The 19,528-nt window shown below is 34.1% G+C and overlaps 1 protein-coding gene across 1 annotated transcript in view; it reads left to right on the top strand.

Moving 5' to 3' along the window:
* Nucleotides 1-19,528, top strand: part of LOC125654246 (interferon-induced protein 44-like) — a 129,154-nt gene that overhangs the window by 38,566 nt on the left and 71,060 nt on the right. The window contains exons 11-12 of the mRNA XM_056143347.1: nucleotides 12,839-13,036; nucleotides 13,159-13,314. Of these exons, the coding sequence (XP_055999322.1) occupies nucleotides 12,839-13,036; nucleotides 13,159-13,314 (354 nt within the window). The remainder of the gene's footprint in view (nucleotides 1-12,838; nucleotides 13,037-13,158; nucleotides 13,315-19,528) is intronic.

Below are 19,528 nucleotides of genomic sequence, written 5' to 3'. Positions count from 1 at the left end.
TATTGGGTCAAAGTACAACAAAAAATAATTTTCACCCTTCATTAATGCTCATGCATGACATGTGCAATGATATTATTACGTTATCTGAAGATTTTAACTCTACAAAACCGACATTCTTACCCCACCCCTTTTTTTTTCTTGCATAAATCCCCCTCCCCCAATATACCACTAAATTTCATTTGCAACCAAATTCCCTTTAACATGTATTAGAAATTGATAGGTTCTACACATGTATTAAATATTATGTCTATTGAAGCGTTTCTTAGGCAACTATACCTGTTTCAGTGCAAATAGATGAAATTAAGTAAAATTTCAGCATTTCCTTCATTTTGAAACTTTGATATTTTATTGCACTGTGTATTAAATTTTGATTGCTTATGTGTTATTAATTCCTATTTGAAATATGTATCATTAAATTGCAAGACATGGGTTTTGCAATAAACCAAAAAGAAAGTACATTGTCTGATTTTTTTCAAGAGATCTAAATATAGAAATAGGGGAAAACCAAGTATCTCTCGTTTCCATGGTTACCGATCGAGTGCAATGAAAATAATTATTTTTACGTTCAAGTTATGTTATCTAAAGGATATATATCAAGTTTCATGAAATTCCGACACATGTCTATCAATAGCCATTTGCATGGTTCTATCGTAGACAGCCTCTTAATAACTTTCATTCATTTGTCGATTTGATATATCCCTGTGAGCTCAAAATAAAGGACACCACAGAGTCGTTCACTTCTGCTTCATACTTAGATATTTTATTGAAAGTAGACATTAACACCAAACTGACAACTCAACTGTATATCAAACGGGATGATTTCAGCTTCTCCATCGTCAACTTCCCATATTTATGTAGCAATATTCCATTATCACCTGCATATGGTGTTTATATATCTCAACTGATTCGATATGCAAAAACTTGTTCTACGTATGGTCAGTTTTTAAATCGAGGTAAGCTACTGACAAACAAGTTGATGGTGCAGGGGTTTCAACAGTCTCGATTGAAGTCAGCATTTCGCAAATTCTATGGTTGTTACAACGATCTAGTTCGTCAATACAACATATCATTGGGTCAAATGCTGTCTGACGTGTTTCATACCTATTGTTAAGCCGTTCTTGGCGCACTGATTTTGATTACGGATAATTCCGTTTACCTGAACAGGATATAGGGCTCACAGCGTGTGTAACCGGTCGACAGGGGATGTTTACTCCACCTAGGCACCTGATCCCATCTCTGGTGTGTCCAGGGGTCCGTGTTTGCCCAACAATCTATTTTGTATTTCACCTTTCATTAGTTAAATTTATGAAATATATCCCTACTGAAGAAAACTACATCTTAATGATTTCAGAATTAATTATGTGCAAGATGAAGATAATTACAGTGACCAATCTCATAACTCCTATAATAATATACATATCAAGTATTGACCTCTTAATTGATTTCAATATAATTGATTACAATTTTGAACTTTGATCTTTCTGTGAATAACAATGACTTGCGTCAAAAAGCGATACATCTACTAAACCAAAAGTTATAAAATCACAAAACCTTCGATGATGAATTGGCATTAAAAGACCCTTGGAGTCAAAGGTTAACCGAAGGTATTTAAGAGTCATTAGAGGCCGGGGATTTCAACCGGTCAGTTTTCTGCAGGCAGGTGTGAAACCCCGAGCCCAAGGGAACCCTGCTAACTTGTGTATACCCTCACAAAATACACAGGGTATTGTCTGTGTTACCTGCAATACTTGTACGTTTTTGTAACATTGAAATGTTCATGGTAGTAATTTTTCTTTTGATTGAAACACTGATGATTAAATCTCATGAATCAAACATGTAGAAATTAAAGCTCGATTAATTTATCTTATATATAGGAGAACGCTAGCCATTGAAAACTGACATACTATTTTTTAGTCCAAGATTTCTTGTATACATTTCGCTATCTCCGTCGGATACCGGGATATATGACTGCTAAATATACAGTTTTCGACGGGAGTTCCTGCGTACTGCGGTAGATTTTCTTGCTATGTACAGCTGATGTGCTGATCATCGTCCCACGCCTCATAATGCCTATATTCCAAAGCAGCTTAGAAAGTTTTGTTCTGTTTGATTTTGTTTTTGCTGGACGTCACATCAGAATTATCTGGTTACCAAAGTTGCCTGTGCGATTTGTCAATAACGCATGACCTACAATAACAGGATATTCGTAGATCCGATATTTAACCGGATTATTTGTTTAAGACTTTTACCAACAAAGTATTAACCTGAAGACTTATACTAACAAAGTCTTATTACCAGACTTCTACCAATGAAGTCTTAATTTGAAGACTTATACTAACAAAGTCTTGTAACTAAGACTTTTACCAACAAAGTCTTAATTATACTCAACTCGCGTTGTGTTTTTAGAGTTTATTTCTAACACAAACTAAGCAACATTCAAATACAATACCAGGTTCTATTCTCTTCTCCTTTTAACAAAGGACAAGGTACGTTTGGGGCCAAATTTGGCCCTACGTCCAAATTAAATGATATTTCTCAAAATTCTTTCATATGGTGTATACTTCCATAAAATGGTTATGATGTCTTCATAAAAAGCTTTACTTATGTATAAAACATATATAAATACAGTATAGTTTACGATAACGTTGTGCCATTTTGACGTTACTTTATGCGACGTCATGAACAAGAAAGCTATGTCATGAACTCAATATGAAAATAATCCAATTTATGTCGCCATATTCTCAAAGTTTTATTAAACAAATGTGCACTCTGATTTTTATTTGAAAAGTTTAATTGATTTTTTCGGAAAGTTTTAATCAATTGTAGATGGTTCGATGCGGCGGATGCTGTGATTTGAAGGAAGATTGGTGTAATTGTATCTAAGAATTGTAGGGCAACCCATATATATTCATTCAATTTTAACATTGTATTTACATTTGCATCCGATTTGCATTGTTTTAATCTAAATCAAACGAATATCATATATGTACGTAGCGCGTACCTTAAGTTATTCTTGTGTGTATATGTACAACATATTGTTCTTTTTTCGAGCGCACTGAATGTTTTCAGCGAAGGAACACGCACTAACCAATGCTACATTGGATTGTACATGTAGTAAAAAGAACATGAAATCCATTCAGAATATGTGAAAAGAAATATTATTAAACGAACTTTTTTTTTTAAATTCAACACATGACAATGGGACCGAATGTGAACATTATAGGATGTGATAAGATTTATAAACAATGTGATAAGTTCTACACAATAGTTGACACTGACACCATGAAAAACCTAACAAAAAATAATCGTGTCGGTATTATATTCAATGTTTTAGCATATACACTTGCATCTATGAATTAGACTCTTTATTTGAAAAAATATGTACAGGTTCCTGACAATTATCTTTATATAACAAATCTTTCAATGCATTAGTATTTACGCAAAGGAAAAAAGTTTGAATGATAAATCATATTCATTGTCTCAAACCACGTCCGAAGTCCGCATGGGAGAGGATCGTATATTTTTGAAACCCAACAACCCCCCCCCCCCCCCCTTCTACCTTTTGATACATGCCGATTTAGTCGGAGATATGAAAACAACCTTGGTTTTCCTGTCTAATAAATCATTCAACAATTCCTTTTCCGCCAGTTTCTAATGATGAATGAAGCAGAGACTGTCTATTAACAATACCAAAGTCAATCACTATGACAGTGCATCAACGCCGTCAGTCAAAAATATTTATATTTTCCAGCAATTGTCAAAATAATGAAAGGTGTATAAGATCTAATCAGTTTTTGACACTAAGTTTTTCCCACTATACTAGTGAAAAAGACTACTAGAATCTATAATTTACAAGTCCTGCTGATTTGTGACTAGTCCGGTTGCTGAAAGTAGACGGCCGAGTCGCGATACCATGAGGGGACGAGTGCGGGAGGGGCTTGTCTCCTCTTAAAGAGGGTGGGGATCCGGGGGGAAATTCAAAATCTAGATATAAAGTGTTCATTTCAGACAAATAAAGGAAAATTTTATGACCAAATCTAACCTCTTCTTCCTGATTCTCTCATCAAACCATCATATTTATGCTTGAATATCATGAAGAATACGTCGATGTGTAGCATAGTACCGTATTTTGTCGAATGTGATAAACACTTTTTTTTAAAGAAAATTACTACGGAACGTAAAATTGTATAAAATATTATACTTAACAATATGTACATAATTAAATTATTATAAAACAGCCAATTAAGTTTCATTCGATCTGACATTCATATTAGATATTCATCATCGTGCAAAAGTGCCACGATATCATCAGACAGTGACCATGACCGGTACATGTTTTTCGAAGCCATCGTTGTGTACAAGGACTTCGTCACTTGATTTTGTCAGACACCTATTCAGGGTACTTTCTGCATGCTGCACGATTTCCATGGATCTGGAAATATACGATTTTCTTTTGTATTAAAGGACATACGATTGACATACTTCATCTATCTAAATGCAGCGAAATTTCGGAGAGTTATGTTTGAATTCATTTCACTACCGTCACCAAATAATGGTAGTGTACGATTACAACACATTGAACAATTGCTCAATATTTTTACTTTATTTCTATAACGTCGGCTATTTGAATTATTTGAAGTTTAAACAAAGAAAATATCGAGTGTTCAAACTTTAATGCTACAAAATATCATGCTTTGCTAAAATTAATATATTATTACTGCGCTGTATCCAAATTTCTGTGCTTTGTTGAGAACTTGCATTATTTCCACAGATTTCTAGTGAAAATGAAATTGAAAAAAAAAACAAGAATACTGCTTGGTTAGAATGTTTACATTAATCACCGGTAATTATGTAAAATGGGAAAAGGATATCAAACAATCGTTCCAGTTTTATACAAATGATAGCATTGTGCTCTGTTTTAGTCCTCATTACTTTGCGCACAAATTACATGCAACTTTAATTCCAAAGGGGAGGGGTTGTCCGTACCTCCACTCTAGATCCGCGCATGATTCGGATATAATCACTATATCCGAATCATGCGCGGATCTAGAGTGGAGGTCCGAATTAGTCATTAAGCGATGTTTTGTGCACATGCCACTAAATGCTAAGTGACCGACGGTTAGTGGGATGGTTAGAGTGTAAATGCACGAAAAGAAAGTTCTCCTTATGTTTGAAAATCGCGTTCTAATACTCCAACACCAGTTCCACGATTTAATGATGAAAATAGTAACCAATGACTAGCTATCATGTCTTTTTAAATAAGACTATGTCACAGAACACGTGCGTCAGTTATCGACAAACGTAAGGTGATTCTATAAACAAATAATTATTACAGCGACGTAGCAACAGGGGAATTTGGCCCACACATTCTTTTGTTTTGAGAATGTAGTTTTTCCATAAATTTTACGTGCGAATTTTGATTTACCCCCCCCCCCCTTTATGGTAGTACTGAATGCTTGCGAAAAGATTAGAGTTGTAGATCTGTTGACATTGATTGCAAATGCAGTCAGAGTCGTTCGTTTGTACTAAAAATGTTTTCTTAAGAAATGTTTTTTATCTATTTTTTTTACATGTAATGATTGGGGTTCACCGGGTTTTGTCCTCTTGGAACACACAATACAAATGTATACTTTATCTTTTAGCTTACAAATATGTAATAATTTAGATATCTAGATACTACATCGTTCATCTATCAACTACCAACATTCACTCTTATAGCAGGGTAGATGCGAATATTTCATTACCATATATATAATCATGGAGTAACCTCTCCTAAATGAGTTCGACGACTTCGTAAAATAAACGACAGATCGATGAAGTTGGAATTGTTTTGATAGGAAGCATGCATGTCATAAAACTACAGGTACTGCAGCATGTAAATTATGAAAAAGATATTGTAATGAATTGATTTTCAAGTGTATATATTTATAGCCTGTATGTTTGACTTGCTACTAATTCAATTTTTACGGGGAAAATATAACCGAATTTTGCATTCGAACTCTCGCACTATTATGCTCGGATGTAAAGGTACCGATTGAGCTATCGCGCTTTCATTTTCGATATTATTAAACTTTTTATTTTATAAACAAATATTGCATTCGGTTGCAGACGTGCATTTTTTTAAAAAGCCAAGCCAAAGCAATAATAAAATTCTTACTTAATAACATACATATTATGTATCATGAGTGGATTTTTTATTCAGATGGACAATCATTAGATGTGTCTGATATATTGCTTAATACAATATTAGAATAGCATTTGAAATTACACGTGTAATATATCCAATAAGTTATAATTAGCCTACATGTACGTTAGAATATTATGACTGGCAAGGCATATTTAGACATATATTTAGATACGCATTGTAGCCACCACAGTATATCAATTTAGAGGGATAATTCATATCATAAACTATATATGATAAAAAAGAATATGTGATTGAACTTTGTCATGTGTTACATTAATTGCGTTGATATCATTGCGTATCTATATCAAACATAAAACGAGTAAAATTGGAATCGGAAATATATGTGTCAATTCTTTGATTACACACTATCTTCTTCTATGCAAACTACGTAGAGTCTTATAAAATTTAACAAGCTGTACACATGCATATTTATTCATTAAACTTGTATATATGAACACCATCAACGTTGAAATTTGTATTACAGATGAACGCGGGAAATGGTTAAACATTAAATTTAATAGTCTGCACATTTATCAACCAAGTCGAAATCTTGCTCATTACTGACTTTCAACATGATTAATTTGTACACAAAACATCTTTGTGGTTGTTGCATGTGCTCGATCTTAAAAATGGTTTCAAATGCATAAAAAAACGGCTAATTTCGGCGATTTCGGTAAATCGTGTCAATCGGAGATAAGGAAAATGACGTCACAGAACATATTACGTCACTAATTTCCACATGTATCATCAGGGCCAATGCCCTAGTGCATAATCATAATGATTAAACCAAGTGAAACCACATTTTAAATTTATCCTAATTTTGTGGCGAAATTTGGGCCTTAACGTACCTTGCTCTTTACAAACGTAAATATACATGAAATAGGTATGTGATTAACATTATTGACACTAATGCGCTATAATAAACGCAGCTGCAGTAGTGTACATTTTTGGTAACAAAACTGTCCCAACTGCCAATCATCTATGGGTGATGCAGGTACTGGAATAACAGTATCACAAGTTTTACTCATAAAGGTCGTACAAAACATGGTGACCTTTATGTATTTCTTTGCAATGCGGCTTACATCAGCTAAAATGACTAAATATGATCAGTGCGATTCCACAGGCCTGCATCACTCACATACATTGTAAATTTAATAATATAATCGGTAATTAAGGCTAATATAATCGATAATGATAATGCAAGGCTAATATAAGTGATAATACAATCAATTCTTAAGGTTACAGACAGTTCATTCAATAACTGGTCTAAAGGAAGATATTATTCTGATAGCGGCTAATTTCTCTTGCCGATAAGTCGACAGTTACATGTACTTTTGTCGTCATGTTTCGAGAGGGAAATTACGCTTTTAAATTTTCAACTCAATGTAAACCAGATTTCATTAATGTACAATTAATACAATCCATAATTACTCTGTTTACCATAAAATCGATGTCCGTGTAAATCATATTCAACAATCCATAATAATCATAATCAATCATACCCATTCCTAAGCATGACCTATTGTATTATATTATAATTTATGTAATTGTATGCAAAATACTACTGTTACAGTGTGACTATTCCTACATAAAACAGCCAAAACCGTTTCCTTCTCGAGCTGGTATACGCCGTAAGCATCAAAGAATTGCAAGGGCTCCTCGATCGCCAAATAAAATAGATAAGGTATACACAAAGACTGATAATTAAATGTCCATCAATTTCTAGCATCCAATCTGAAGCTTAATTTATCCTAGTTGAAAAAGGTTCATAGACCAGGTAAATTTGAAGGCGGTACTTATTTCCTCGGTCTTTAAACATAGTTATTGCCCCTGAAAGTATCCAATACCATCATTAAAGCCTATAGCTTTTACATTAATATGGATATATACACTGGATCACTTCATTAAGCCCAATGACCTTTGACCTTCAAATTGAGGTCATGGTCAAGGTCATCATAAAAATGAAATTTCATTCATTTTGAAGGTATCATAGATTGCGATAAATGTCATTTGACCTTATATGACACATTCACATTCCTATTAATGTTTTATGTTTCAATTTTATCATCTTTGATACTATTAAAGATAATCAGCAAAGATTTAGACTTTCGCTCAAAAATCGTTGAACTCCAATTTTAGGTCAAATACAAGGTCAAGGACATCAACAGTTTTTATTGCTCTTTTTTCAATTTCAAAATAGAAATTTTGAGGTTGTAAGGTTAAAACAAAATCACCCTTCTCTTCAAAATTCTTCTCAGTTTTTAAAGACTCTTACGTCACTTAAAACATTCTTATCATATTTAAATCAACAGAGGGTGAAAAACCCGCTAATTCTTCGCGAATAGTTAAGATCACTAGTTCGTATCATTATTATGATTATTCAATGGAGCTAATCGGAACATCTCTCAGCTTTTTCCGTCAAATTGATAAAAACTAACTTTTTCCTCTCCAAATGACGGAAAAGACCGATCGTTGTTCCGATTGCATAGAAGCTCGATGATGTGATCTTTATTTCCAGATTGGAACCTAACAGGGTAGCAACTGTCCGTACACAATAAATGAAAGGATCTTGCGCATGTAAAAGTAAATTTATATCGGAAATCAGAATGTTTAATAAACAATTGTCAAGAAAACTTAATCAAAAGTTATTGATGGTTTGTGAGAAACAAGGGTATTTTGTGTTATTTAGAAAAAGGATTAATGTTATGGATTATAATTTATTCATTAAGTTACACATATTTATATATTTAACTCGTCAAAGAAAGTAATATATTGTCTTTCATGCAAGGTGAAGATAACGAACAGTGATCAATATCATAACTCCTACAAGCAATACAAATTAGATAGTTGGTCAAACACGGACCCCTGGACACACCAGAGGTGGAATCAGGTGCCTAGGTGGAGTAAACATCCCCTGTCGACCGGTTACACACGCTGTGAGCCCTATATCCTGTTCAGGTAAACGGAATTATCCGTAATCAAAATCAGTGTGCCAAGAACGGCTTAACAATACGTATGAAACACGTCAGACAGCATTTGACCCAATGATAGGTTGTATTGACGAAATAGATCGTTATAACGACCATAGAATTTGCGAAATGCTGACTTCAATCGAGATTGTTGAAATCCCTGTACCATCAACTTGTTTGTCAGTAGCTTACCTCAATTTAAAAACTGACTTTACCCAGAACAAGCTCTTGATTCATATCGAATCAGTTGAGATATATAAACACCATATGCAGGTGATAATGGAATATTGCTACATAAATGTGGAAAGTTGACGATGGAGAAGCTGAAATCACCCCGTTTGTCATACAGTTGAGTTGTCAGTTTGCCGTTAATGTTTACTTTCAATAAAATATCTAAGTATGAAGCAGAAGTGGACGACTCTGTGGTGTCCTTTATATTAAATGAACAAAACGAAAAAAGACATTAAAGCTTGTAAGCATCAATTATATATTATTGGATTTAGGATTTTTTTAATAAATACCAGACCTATATGTTGAGTTTAGGTATGAGACTAGAACGTATTATCACGACCGGATTGTGTCCCCTATTGAATTTGAACTTGATCCGGATCAAATACAAAAATAATTCTTAATTAATTCAAGGCTACAAGTAATTCATTTTCCTATGGCCTGTATAGCATCCCCTGTTGACGGTCACATACACCGTGAGTCTTATATATTGATCAGGTAAACAGAGTAATACGTAGTTACAATTGGCTCGAAACTCGTTTAACCCAATGACAGAATGCATTGGCAAACTAGATCGTTATAACGGCCACAGTGTATTATAGTCTTTTAAAACAAGTCTGAAATTATGTCATGTTTTCAACAGACACAAGTTTATATATTGTAGAGAGAGAGGAAAATAAAAACAATTTGTAAAAGGGTTCTTCATGCTAATTATTACCTAGAGAAAATGAAGACATTAAAGTAATTCCACCCTAATGTGCAGCCATATTTTGAAAAATGAATAAGTCATTTGGATTTATGCATGATAGAACCTGAATAATTGTTATTGGAGTTATATTTAACACAGATTTTTAAATTTTTTATAAAGAAAAAATCATGAACTTGTAATTTTCACTATGATACAATGTAAATAAAATTGGATCCTATGATCCACTCATCTGCTATGTAGCGATAGTAGATGATCGAAATGTTGACATTAAATGAGACTGTTGAAACCCCTGTAACATCATTGTGTTTGTCAGTAGTCTGCTTGATTTAGAAATTGATCATACTCAAAACAAGCTCGTGCATATCGAATCAGTTAAGAGACATAAGCACTACATACAGGTGACAATGGAATATTGCTACTAAGATATGAGAAGTTGACTATGGAAAAGCTGAAGTCTGCCCGTTTATTATAACGTTGAGGTCTTAGTTTGTAATTAATATCGATGTTCAGTAAGATATCTAAGTGTGGTGCAAATGTGGAAGAATGTGGTGTCTTTTGTTTCCAGTTTACTGGAATGTAAAGGTGAAGATAGCCAATATTGATCAATGAAAGGTGAAGATAACAAACAGTGATCAATATCATATATCTTATAAGGAATATATACAAAATCAAGAATTCTTCAAACAAGGCCTCCTGGATATACCAGAGTTGGGATGAGGTGCTTATGAGGAGTAAATATCCCCTATCGATATTACCTTATTGATTGTAACATAAGGACTCCTTTTAAAATAGCCTTATGTAAGCTTTAAAAGCTTGTATGACCCGATGTTCATGTGTAATTTTCCTACACAATTACATTAAAGCAGATTAATCAGTTTGTAAAGTTATCAACGTTCCTTTAATCACATGCTTGAAAACATTTGCATGTAAAAGAAAACAGCAATGAGATTATTTAAACAGTAAACAGCAGCGGGTACGCATAAATCATACATCGTCTATAAATAGTCCTACGCGGTTAAAGGGAATCTCAACATGGGGTATATAAATCAAACGCGACTGTCTTAATTTTAAGGCTAAAAGTGCGTAAAACAACGAATTGATAAGAGGTATTTGAAATTTTTATTTCTCTTAAAACTCATGCCACATTACTGTTGTAACAAAATTCACAGCTTCACAAAGAAAAGATCACAGATGATATAAAAGTATTAACTGGTCAGGTGACTGTGATTTGGAATGGCCGAGTAACAGTTGTTTGTAAACACCGATTTAAAAACAATAACTCTGGTTAAAACAGATGAAATAATGTATGGCAGGTCATACAGCCTCATAAATGTGTACATGCAATGATTTAACAGCGTTTTACAAGGCGGATACAATTGTTGAAATTCGGACCATAAAACTTTAAGTATCATCAGCATATCAGGTCACTTTCTTGAATTTTGTTTGCAAAATTATATAGAATTGAGATTTTGTTCCAGTTTCCAATCATTTCACTTTCATATCCCTGACAATCTGAATTATTGTCCGAATTATCATCCAGAATAATACAGTCAATTACATTGGTCGAGGGCTGGTCACGTGAAGGGGGACATTTCGTGATGCCTCCGTTACATGCAGAGTGGCAGCCTTAATATATCCCTTTAGACAATGAATCTCAATGATACAATCGAGATTACTCCAATACAGTTAATTTAGATTATTCAGGATTGTTCATCAAGAAATTTTAATAGCCAACATTAACAGTCAAAAACAGAATTGAGAAGATGGGTATTCCAATAGTAATGCAATCTTGCATTTCGCGTGATGTTTACATCTTCTGTTATAAATTGTCTTACGAAATGTTCACGTTTGACGTCAAAATCGAAAACACCGTATCGTTAATGCTCGCTCAATTGCCCCAAATTCCAGAGTGTTGCTTCCTTAACACATACACTGTACAATGTATGTAATTGAGAGTAATTAAACAACTTGTGCAAGCAGCTGAGGGTAACATAGATTAAAAAGACCTTTTATCTCCGGCTTTTTTACTTTTATGCAACTTGTCCTTTAATTAAAAATACGTGGCATACACGGTGTTGGCAAGTGAGTATATTTACAGGAGGTTTTAAAAGATATGTACAGTGTAATATTTATATTCGGAAAAGTATCCCGGTATCTAAAAGTGACGTGTTTAAGTTGAACTTTTACATATACCATCCCAATATATATTATCAAAATATCCTGTGATTTCACCGTGATCTTGAATGCAAACCAGATTATCGGATATGACCAAAACCACCATTTTCATTCGTAACAAAGAGAACAAACGCATCCACAATCATATACATATTAAAACAACGAAAAGTGTTGCAAACAATTGGAAATACAAATGACAAATTGTAGCATAGGAATGACATACATTCAAATGGAATGCAAATTGATGAAAATGGATTAAAACGAGAAGATATAGCGTGCAATGAGAAATATAGACTACAAACGTAAATGATAGAATTAAGAAATGAATTTTATGAACCTTTTTGATCAGATCATGTGGAAAATTATGAAATTGAAATGGGGTACAATGCGCAAATGATACTAAAGCAGAATACGAATGGAAACAGTGATCTTAATTTTCTAACTTTGAATGTGTTCTTGTAGATCTACAGATTTGTAAAACTTACACAAATGATCAACTAGGGTTGTTAGTTGACCATGATTTACCATATAAATACGTTAGTCTTTGATATGCATTATATATTTCATTAGATCAAAGACTTCTACCTGAGAAAAATAGGTGACATCTGCCGTGATAAAGACAGAAAGCTCAATATTCTACTTCTGGGTGAAGGCGCGAGTGGAAAGTCTTCCTTCATTAACTCCTGTGCAACTGCTTTAAAACAAAAGGGTACCATTGCTAGAATAGCAGCTGTTTTAGAAGGATGTTCGGACTCTGTAACAAAACATGTGAGTTTCCCACCAGGGATTTATCAACAGAATATTCATTTTACCCGGAATTGAAATTAATTACAGTATGACTTGTTTATATCAATACAATTTCATTCATTATTGGTGTAACTGTTTTCTAGTTAGCAGCATATGCCCTAGAAATCAAAGATGGTGATGGACAGATACGGTTACCTGTCCGACTATTTGACTGTAGAGGACTGTTGGATGAAGAAAGAGGAGTGCAGACTGAGGATATCAAATATATTTGTGATGGCCACGTAAAAGACCAGTATAAGGTACGCTGAGCATATTAATGAATCAGTTTTGATTTTGCTTCTGTTTCATACTATTGTACATTGTATTATGGATGTTACTTTCATTTTCTACGCGAGTTTCAATAAGAACATTATTACCTGGACTGTTACACATAATAAACACGCAGCAGAATGAGTTTATAACGAATTATTTGCTATCAAATATGAATGTTATTTTATTTTAATTATCAACATCGAAACATAAATATCTCAAGCCACTTTAAATAGGTGCACAAGTTGTATGCATAATTGGTTGCAGTACATGCATGTTTTAATGAGTTTTTCTGTTAAGCATACATTGTTATAGTCTAATAAAATGCACAAACATGGATATCAATGTTAATTAACACTGATAGAAATATCACATAAACACAACAATTTGATACAATCCATCATTGTATAGTATATATTTAAGATATATTACTCTTTTCCGGTTTAATTCACACAACATATTCTGATGAATGATAATTAAACCCATCGATGATTAGCAGGTACAACGTTATAACACATGTTTGGATTATCGATGCACATTTATTCCGTGAAAGTAATCAGATTAAAGGTAAAATAAATCTAAAATCTGATAGTTTCTGCCAAACAAAAAAATACCAATTCACATCCCTACGTCTGCTTCCTCCTCAGTCTATATATCATTATTGGGCAATTCTACAATTGACAATGCATATGTTGAATTAATCGATCTCATATTCTTTCATATACGGACATTTGATCGTGATTTACTATTTTTTTCTGGATGTTGTACGTCAAGCCGGAGGTCATGTCTATGTGTGGTAGGGGTGTATGTGTGCATTGTTAATAGATAAATCAAAAGATCATCTCTCTCTCTCTCTCTCTCTCTCTCTCTCTCTCTCTCTCTGTGTGTGTGTGTGTGTGTGTGTGTGTGAATGTGTTCTAATTCTTATATATATTTTTCTGGCGTTTGTTACTCTGTCTAGCGTGTTTTTGCACGTTTCCTTATCCTTCGAAACAGACAGGACCAATCCTGTTCAAATCAAACCTGTCACAAACTTCATGAAATAAAAGCGATTTGATTGTTAGCTAAGATAAAAATCTTAAAGGGAAGCTTTCAAAGACACAGTGAAAATAATGTTGGGTGTTTAAAATCATATGTAGTGCTACTAAACCAGAAACCAAATTATTTTATTAAAATTTCATATTAGATGTAAAACGTATACGGTACCAATTCTGATGCACCAGATGCTCATTTCGACAAATTATGTCTCTTCAGTGATGCTCAACCGAAATCTTTCAAATCCGAAATAATAATGAAGTTTTGGAGCAATTATAGGCAAAAACAGTGTGCCAAAGAGGTGGAGTCAAATTCATCTAAGGATAAGAGCTATGCGTGAGGGAGATAATCCTTAATTTTGAAACGAAGTTCTAAATTTTATAACAGCAATTAAATATACATCCGTATTTTCAAGCTAGTAACGAAGTACTTAGCTACTGTGATGTAGAGACCCTCGGGGACTACCAGTCAACCAGCAGAGGCCTCGACCCAGGGGTCATAATTTAAAACGTATACGGTACCAATTTTGATGCACCAGATGCACATTTAGACAAATTATGTCTCTTCAGTGATGCTCAACCGAAATCTTTCAAATCCGAAATAACAATGAAGTTTTAGAGCTATTATAGGTAAAAACAGTGTGCCAAAAAAGTTGAGTCAAATTCGTTTAAGGAAAAGAGCTGTGCGTGAGGGAGATAATCCTTAATTTTGAAATGAATTTCTAAATTTTATAACAGCAATTAAATTTACATCCGTATTTTCAAGCTAGTAACGAAGTACTTATCTACTGGACTGTAGAGACCATCGGGGATATCATTCATTTTACCACCGCGAGACCCGAGATTGTGCCATGATTGTGACAAATGGTTAACATGGGAAGATACTACTATTCAAGAGAAAGATTTGACCCATTTTGACTTTGTTTTTGCATTTCATTAGATACAACCTGGAACTCCTATCAGTCCGGACAACCCACATTTCCGTGCAAACCCAAGAGAAAAGGATAAGATACATTGTGTTATATACGTTTTAGATGCTCAAAATCAGAGTGGAGACAACTTTGTACGGACAACTGTTAAAGAGCAATTTGAAACAGTGAAGGAGTACTTACACACTTCTCTGTCAAGTAAGTTTACAATATTAAATAAGTATGAAAAACAGAAGATAACCCTCAATGATCAATCTCATAAACCCCAGAAAAAATAAAAAATGGAGAGCATGGCATAACATACCCCGAGACACATCAGGAAGAATAAAGTGTACGAGACAAACAAATGTGTTCTCCAGTCTGAGAATTAAATAATTTCAAAAATATAGAGGGATATATCATACATAATTTGTCACGTGGTCAAATCGAAAATATATATATAGCTTTGATCAACAACGTTAAAGAAAGAAATACCAGAGATAATCTTACTGATATACACTCCAATCTTGTATTCCAACATCTTTCATTGTGAAGTCTGCATTTCTCAACTATTGTATCCAAACTGAAGGGAACTGGTTTACCTTTTTTGAAATAAATATTTTTCGTTTTATAAATACTTATTTCTAATGTTGACAACAAAATGTTGACCTTCTGAAGACCAGGATACTGTAAGGACAATATGTTAGCCTTAACTCTGTGTTATGTTAACAAAGACTCGAGTCGTTTTCACTTTACAAAGTGAATTATAAATTTTGTATTCTAAAGCATCTCATTTTTGCACAATCATACATTTAACCATTACATGATACATTTCACCTAACAATACTTGAAATGCGATGAATATGACATGCTTAGACCGATATTTATTTCTTTTGAAAGCTTCGTAAATAATAGCATACAGTAATCTTTGTTTACTAAACAAATATTACACTCTCTAACATGAGCTTTTTTGATAACGTATAACCGTATTTTTGCGAAACGTTTTAAACACATTAAACAGTATGTTTTGGTCATTAAAAGTGAGAAACAAAATTGGAGGGAGGGGTCATGGATCAGTCCCTTTAATTCACCAACGTGTTCTTTGTTCTTCGTCTTCTTTCAACTATAATCCAGCTGGACACGTCAGAACTGGTGCTGTTGATATAGTTGAAAATGAGGACCTGAAATCACATATTTTAAAAGGTCTTAAGTACAGATAACCTCGGCCTTTCAATTGGTGACATAACTCCATCTCTGTTATAAATTATGTCGCAGATTAAGCCAGACTATGGGCTAAATATGAAAAAGAAGAACTTTATACATTGCAAGAATAGAGTAAAGGTATAAGAGGGATCTTAAAATCCCGTCTTAGAAACATCAAAACAAAAGTACGTAACATATATTATTCTGGGTTTTTTTAGAAATAAATAATTAGATATGTTACATGAGGAGTACGATTTGGTTCCAGCTGACAAAGCTTGTAACATCATTGGTGGGTTGTTTTTTTGAAAATATCATTACTACAACTGTAATTTAAACGAACTTGGCATTCATTCCACATTTGGTAAACGTACTGATATTCCAACTGTCCTTTCAAGAGATACAATTATTCAACACCATGCTTTAGTTTTACACCCATTTATATCACAGTCAATCGGATGGATGAATATGAATTACCGCATCAATTATGTATTTCTACACATTCCGAAACCCCTTCCAAAGGGAGATACATCGCTGGATCGAGTACATGTTCTACCAAGCCCTTATCTTAACTCTACAAGAAAATATTAGCGACTGTAAATGAGAAAGTGCAAAGGTACTGAGCTATCATATATACCAGAAGTGGTGTAAATCAACAATCTAATTAAAATCAGACTTCTTAGATGTGCGCCGTATACACTGCCTAAAAAGATCTGACATAACCCGACTAGGGGTCATGTTCATTTGAACTTTATGTTAGCCAATTAGCGCATCGCCAATGAAATCGTCGACGTTAACAATTCAAGGAAAATGGATCCGATTGTTTGGTTTAAAAGAAAGCACATGATGATAGATGTGACGTCACAATGTACCGTTTACGTCGACTGGCGTTATATTCCTCGCGCTGATTAAATAAACCATCTTGAAAACTATTCAAATCGTACCCATCCCTATTCATACATAAATCGCATTACATAATTAATTTAATTTGGGTGTATTTTATATCGTACGATTTATTGTTTGTTTGGACGAAATGGATTAGGCATTATTCCAAATGTTAAAAATTAAACAATTTTATAGTGAGAAATAAACTTCGTGGGAAAGATTTTACTGCTAATTATTTATGAATTGCCGTGAACCGCCTGAATAACTATCGTTGTTTGTATGGCGCAATCTGACTGGCTGATAGTTCTCATGAATATTCCAAGCGAAAAGTCATGTAGGAATGACCCCGTATGGGATTATGTCAGATCCTATTGCAGCGATTGTGAGTGTATCTTGGGATCTGATTTAAATTAGATTGTGTAAATCAAATGTGAAGTCTAACAAAATTCTCAAGAACTTTTAGTAGATTTTCAATTGCAAAATATTTCTCAAATCAACAACATAAAAAAATTGTTAACATTCCTCACGATGAATTAAAGATCAGACTTTTTGACATGAAAAACAATTGCTTTTTCAAAAAAAAAAATGGAAAAAGAAAATATTCGTATCTATTGATCAGTCATCCAAAAATTACTTTGTTACACATCACGTGGAGTACAAGTAATATGAATTTAAAATAAAAAATATGCTGAAGTTCCTCATTGACAATTGCTTTGATGATCAGGTTTGAGCATCGTGCTCAAAATCACACGGCCTCTCACATCTGTCGGTGCGAGTTCGAATCCCGCTCGCGCCGGTAAGTGAGAAAGTTTCCCAGTTTACTTTCGGAAGGTCGGTAGTCTCCTCCCAGCTACATTGTATCTGGGTTCTCTCTTCTACCAATAAAAATTGGCCGCCACCAGATAGCTGAAAAATTGTTGAGTGTGGCGAAAAACATCCATCAATCAATCAATCAATCCAACATTCTGTTGGAATTCCCATGGGCACTAATTGCGGTTGTTTTGTTAGTTAACCTCTTCTTATACTCGATGAAGCAGAGTTTATTAAAAAGCTTCTATATGAGAAGAAAAAAATATCTTCCTGTCACCTTCAACTCATCATGTAGATATATTGAAAAACGTTATATATATTAACAATAGTCATTTTCATTCATATGTCGATTCGATACACCACTGTGAAAGAGATAAAAAGGACCACAGAGTCCTCATCTGCTTAGTATTTAGATATCTTATTGCAAATTGATATTAATGGCCAACTAGCAAAATAACTTTATCACAAACAGGATGATTTCACATTCTGCATCGCCAACTTCCCATGCCTATGTAACATGATTTCATTATCACCTGCATATGGTGTTTACATCTCTCAACTGACTCGATCCGCAATAGTTTGTTCTGCGTATGATCAGTTTTTAGATTGTGGCAGGCTACTGGCAAACAAATTGATCTTAAAACGGTTTCAACAGTCTCCGTTCATCTGATCAAGACATAAGCCTCATGACGGGTGTGGCTTGTCGACAGGGTATGTCCAGGGGTCCGTGTTTGCTCAACTCCATATTTTGGATTCCTTCTGGGAGTTATGCGATTGATCCTTGTTCGTTATTTAGCCTTTCAATTAAAATGTATCTCATCATAATAAATTTCATTCATGTATATCAAAAAGGATGAAGAAAACGAATTGACCAATTTCACAAATCCTTTAAGGAGTACAACATTTACAGTAGGAGAAATATGAACTCAAGGAAATAATACAGATAGTATTAGATGCCAAGAGAGAAAAGGATCCTCGGTGTTGCTGGGGAAAGTATTTTTGGGTTCATGGAAATGCAAATAGCAAACAGTGATCAACTCAAGGTGAAGATAACAAACAGTGATCAATCTCATAACTCCTATAAGCAATACAAAATAGATAGTTGGGCAAATACGGACCCCTGGACACACCAGAGATCGGTTCAGGTGCCTAGGAGGAGTAGACATCCCCTGTTGACCGGTCTCACCCGCCGTGAGCCTTGTATTCTGATCAGGTAAACGGAGTTATACACAGTCAAAATCAGTGTGCCAAGAAGGGCTTAACAATCTGTATGAAACACGTCAGACAGCATTTGACCCAATGCGAGGTTGTATTGACGAACTAGATCGTTATAACGACCATATGATTTACGAAATGCTGACTTCAAT

The sequence above is a fragment of the Ostrea edulis genome, chromosome 7, assembly GCF_947568905.1.
Source record: "Ostrea edulis chromosome 7, xbOstEdul1.1, whole genome shotgun sequence".
In the NCBI taxonomy this organism is placed as follows: Eukaryota; Metazoa; Mollusca; class Bivalvia; order Ostreida; family Ostreidae; genus Ostrea; species Ostrea edulis.
This window is presented reverse-complemented; position numbering and strand designations above follow the sequence as displayed.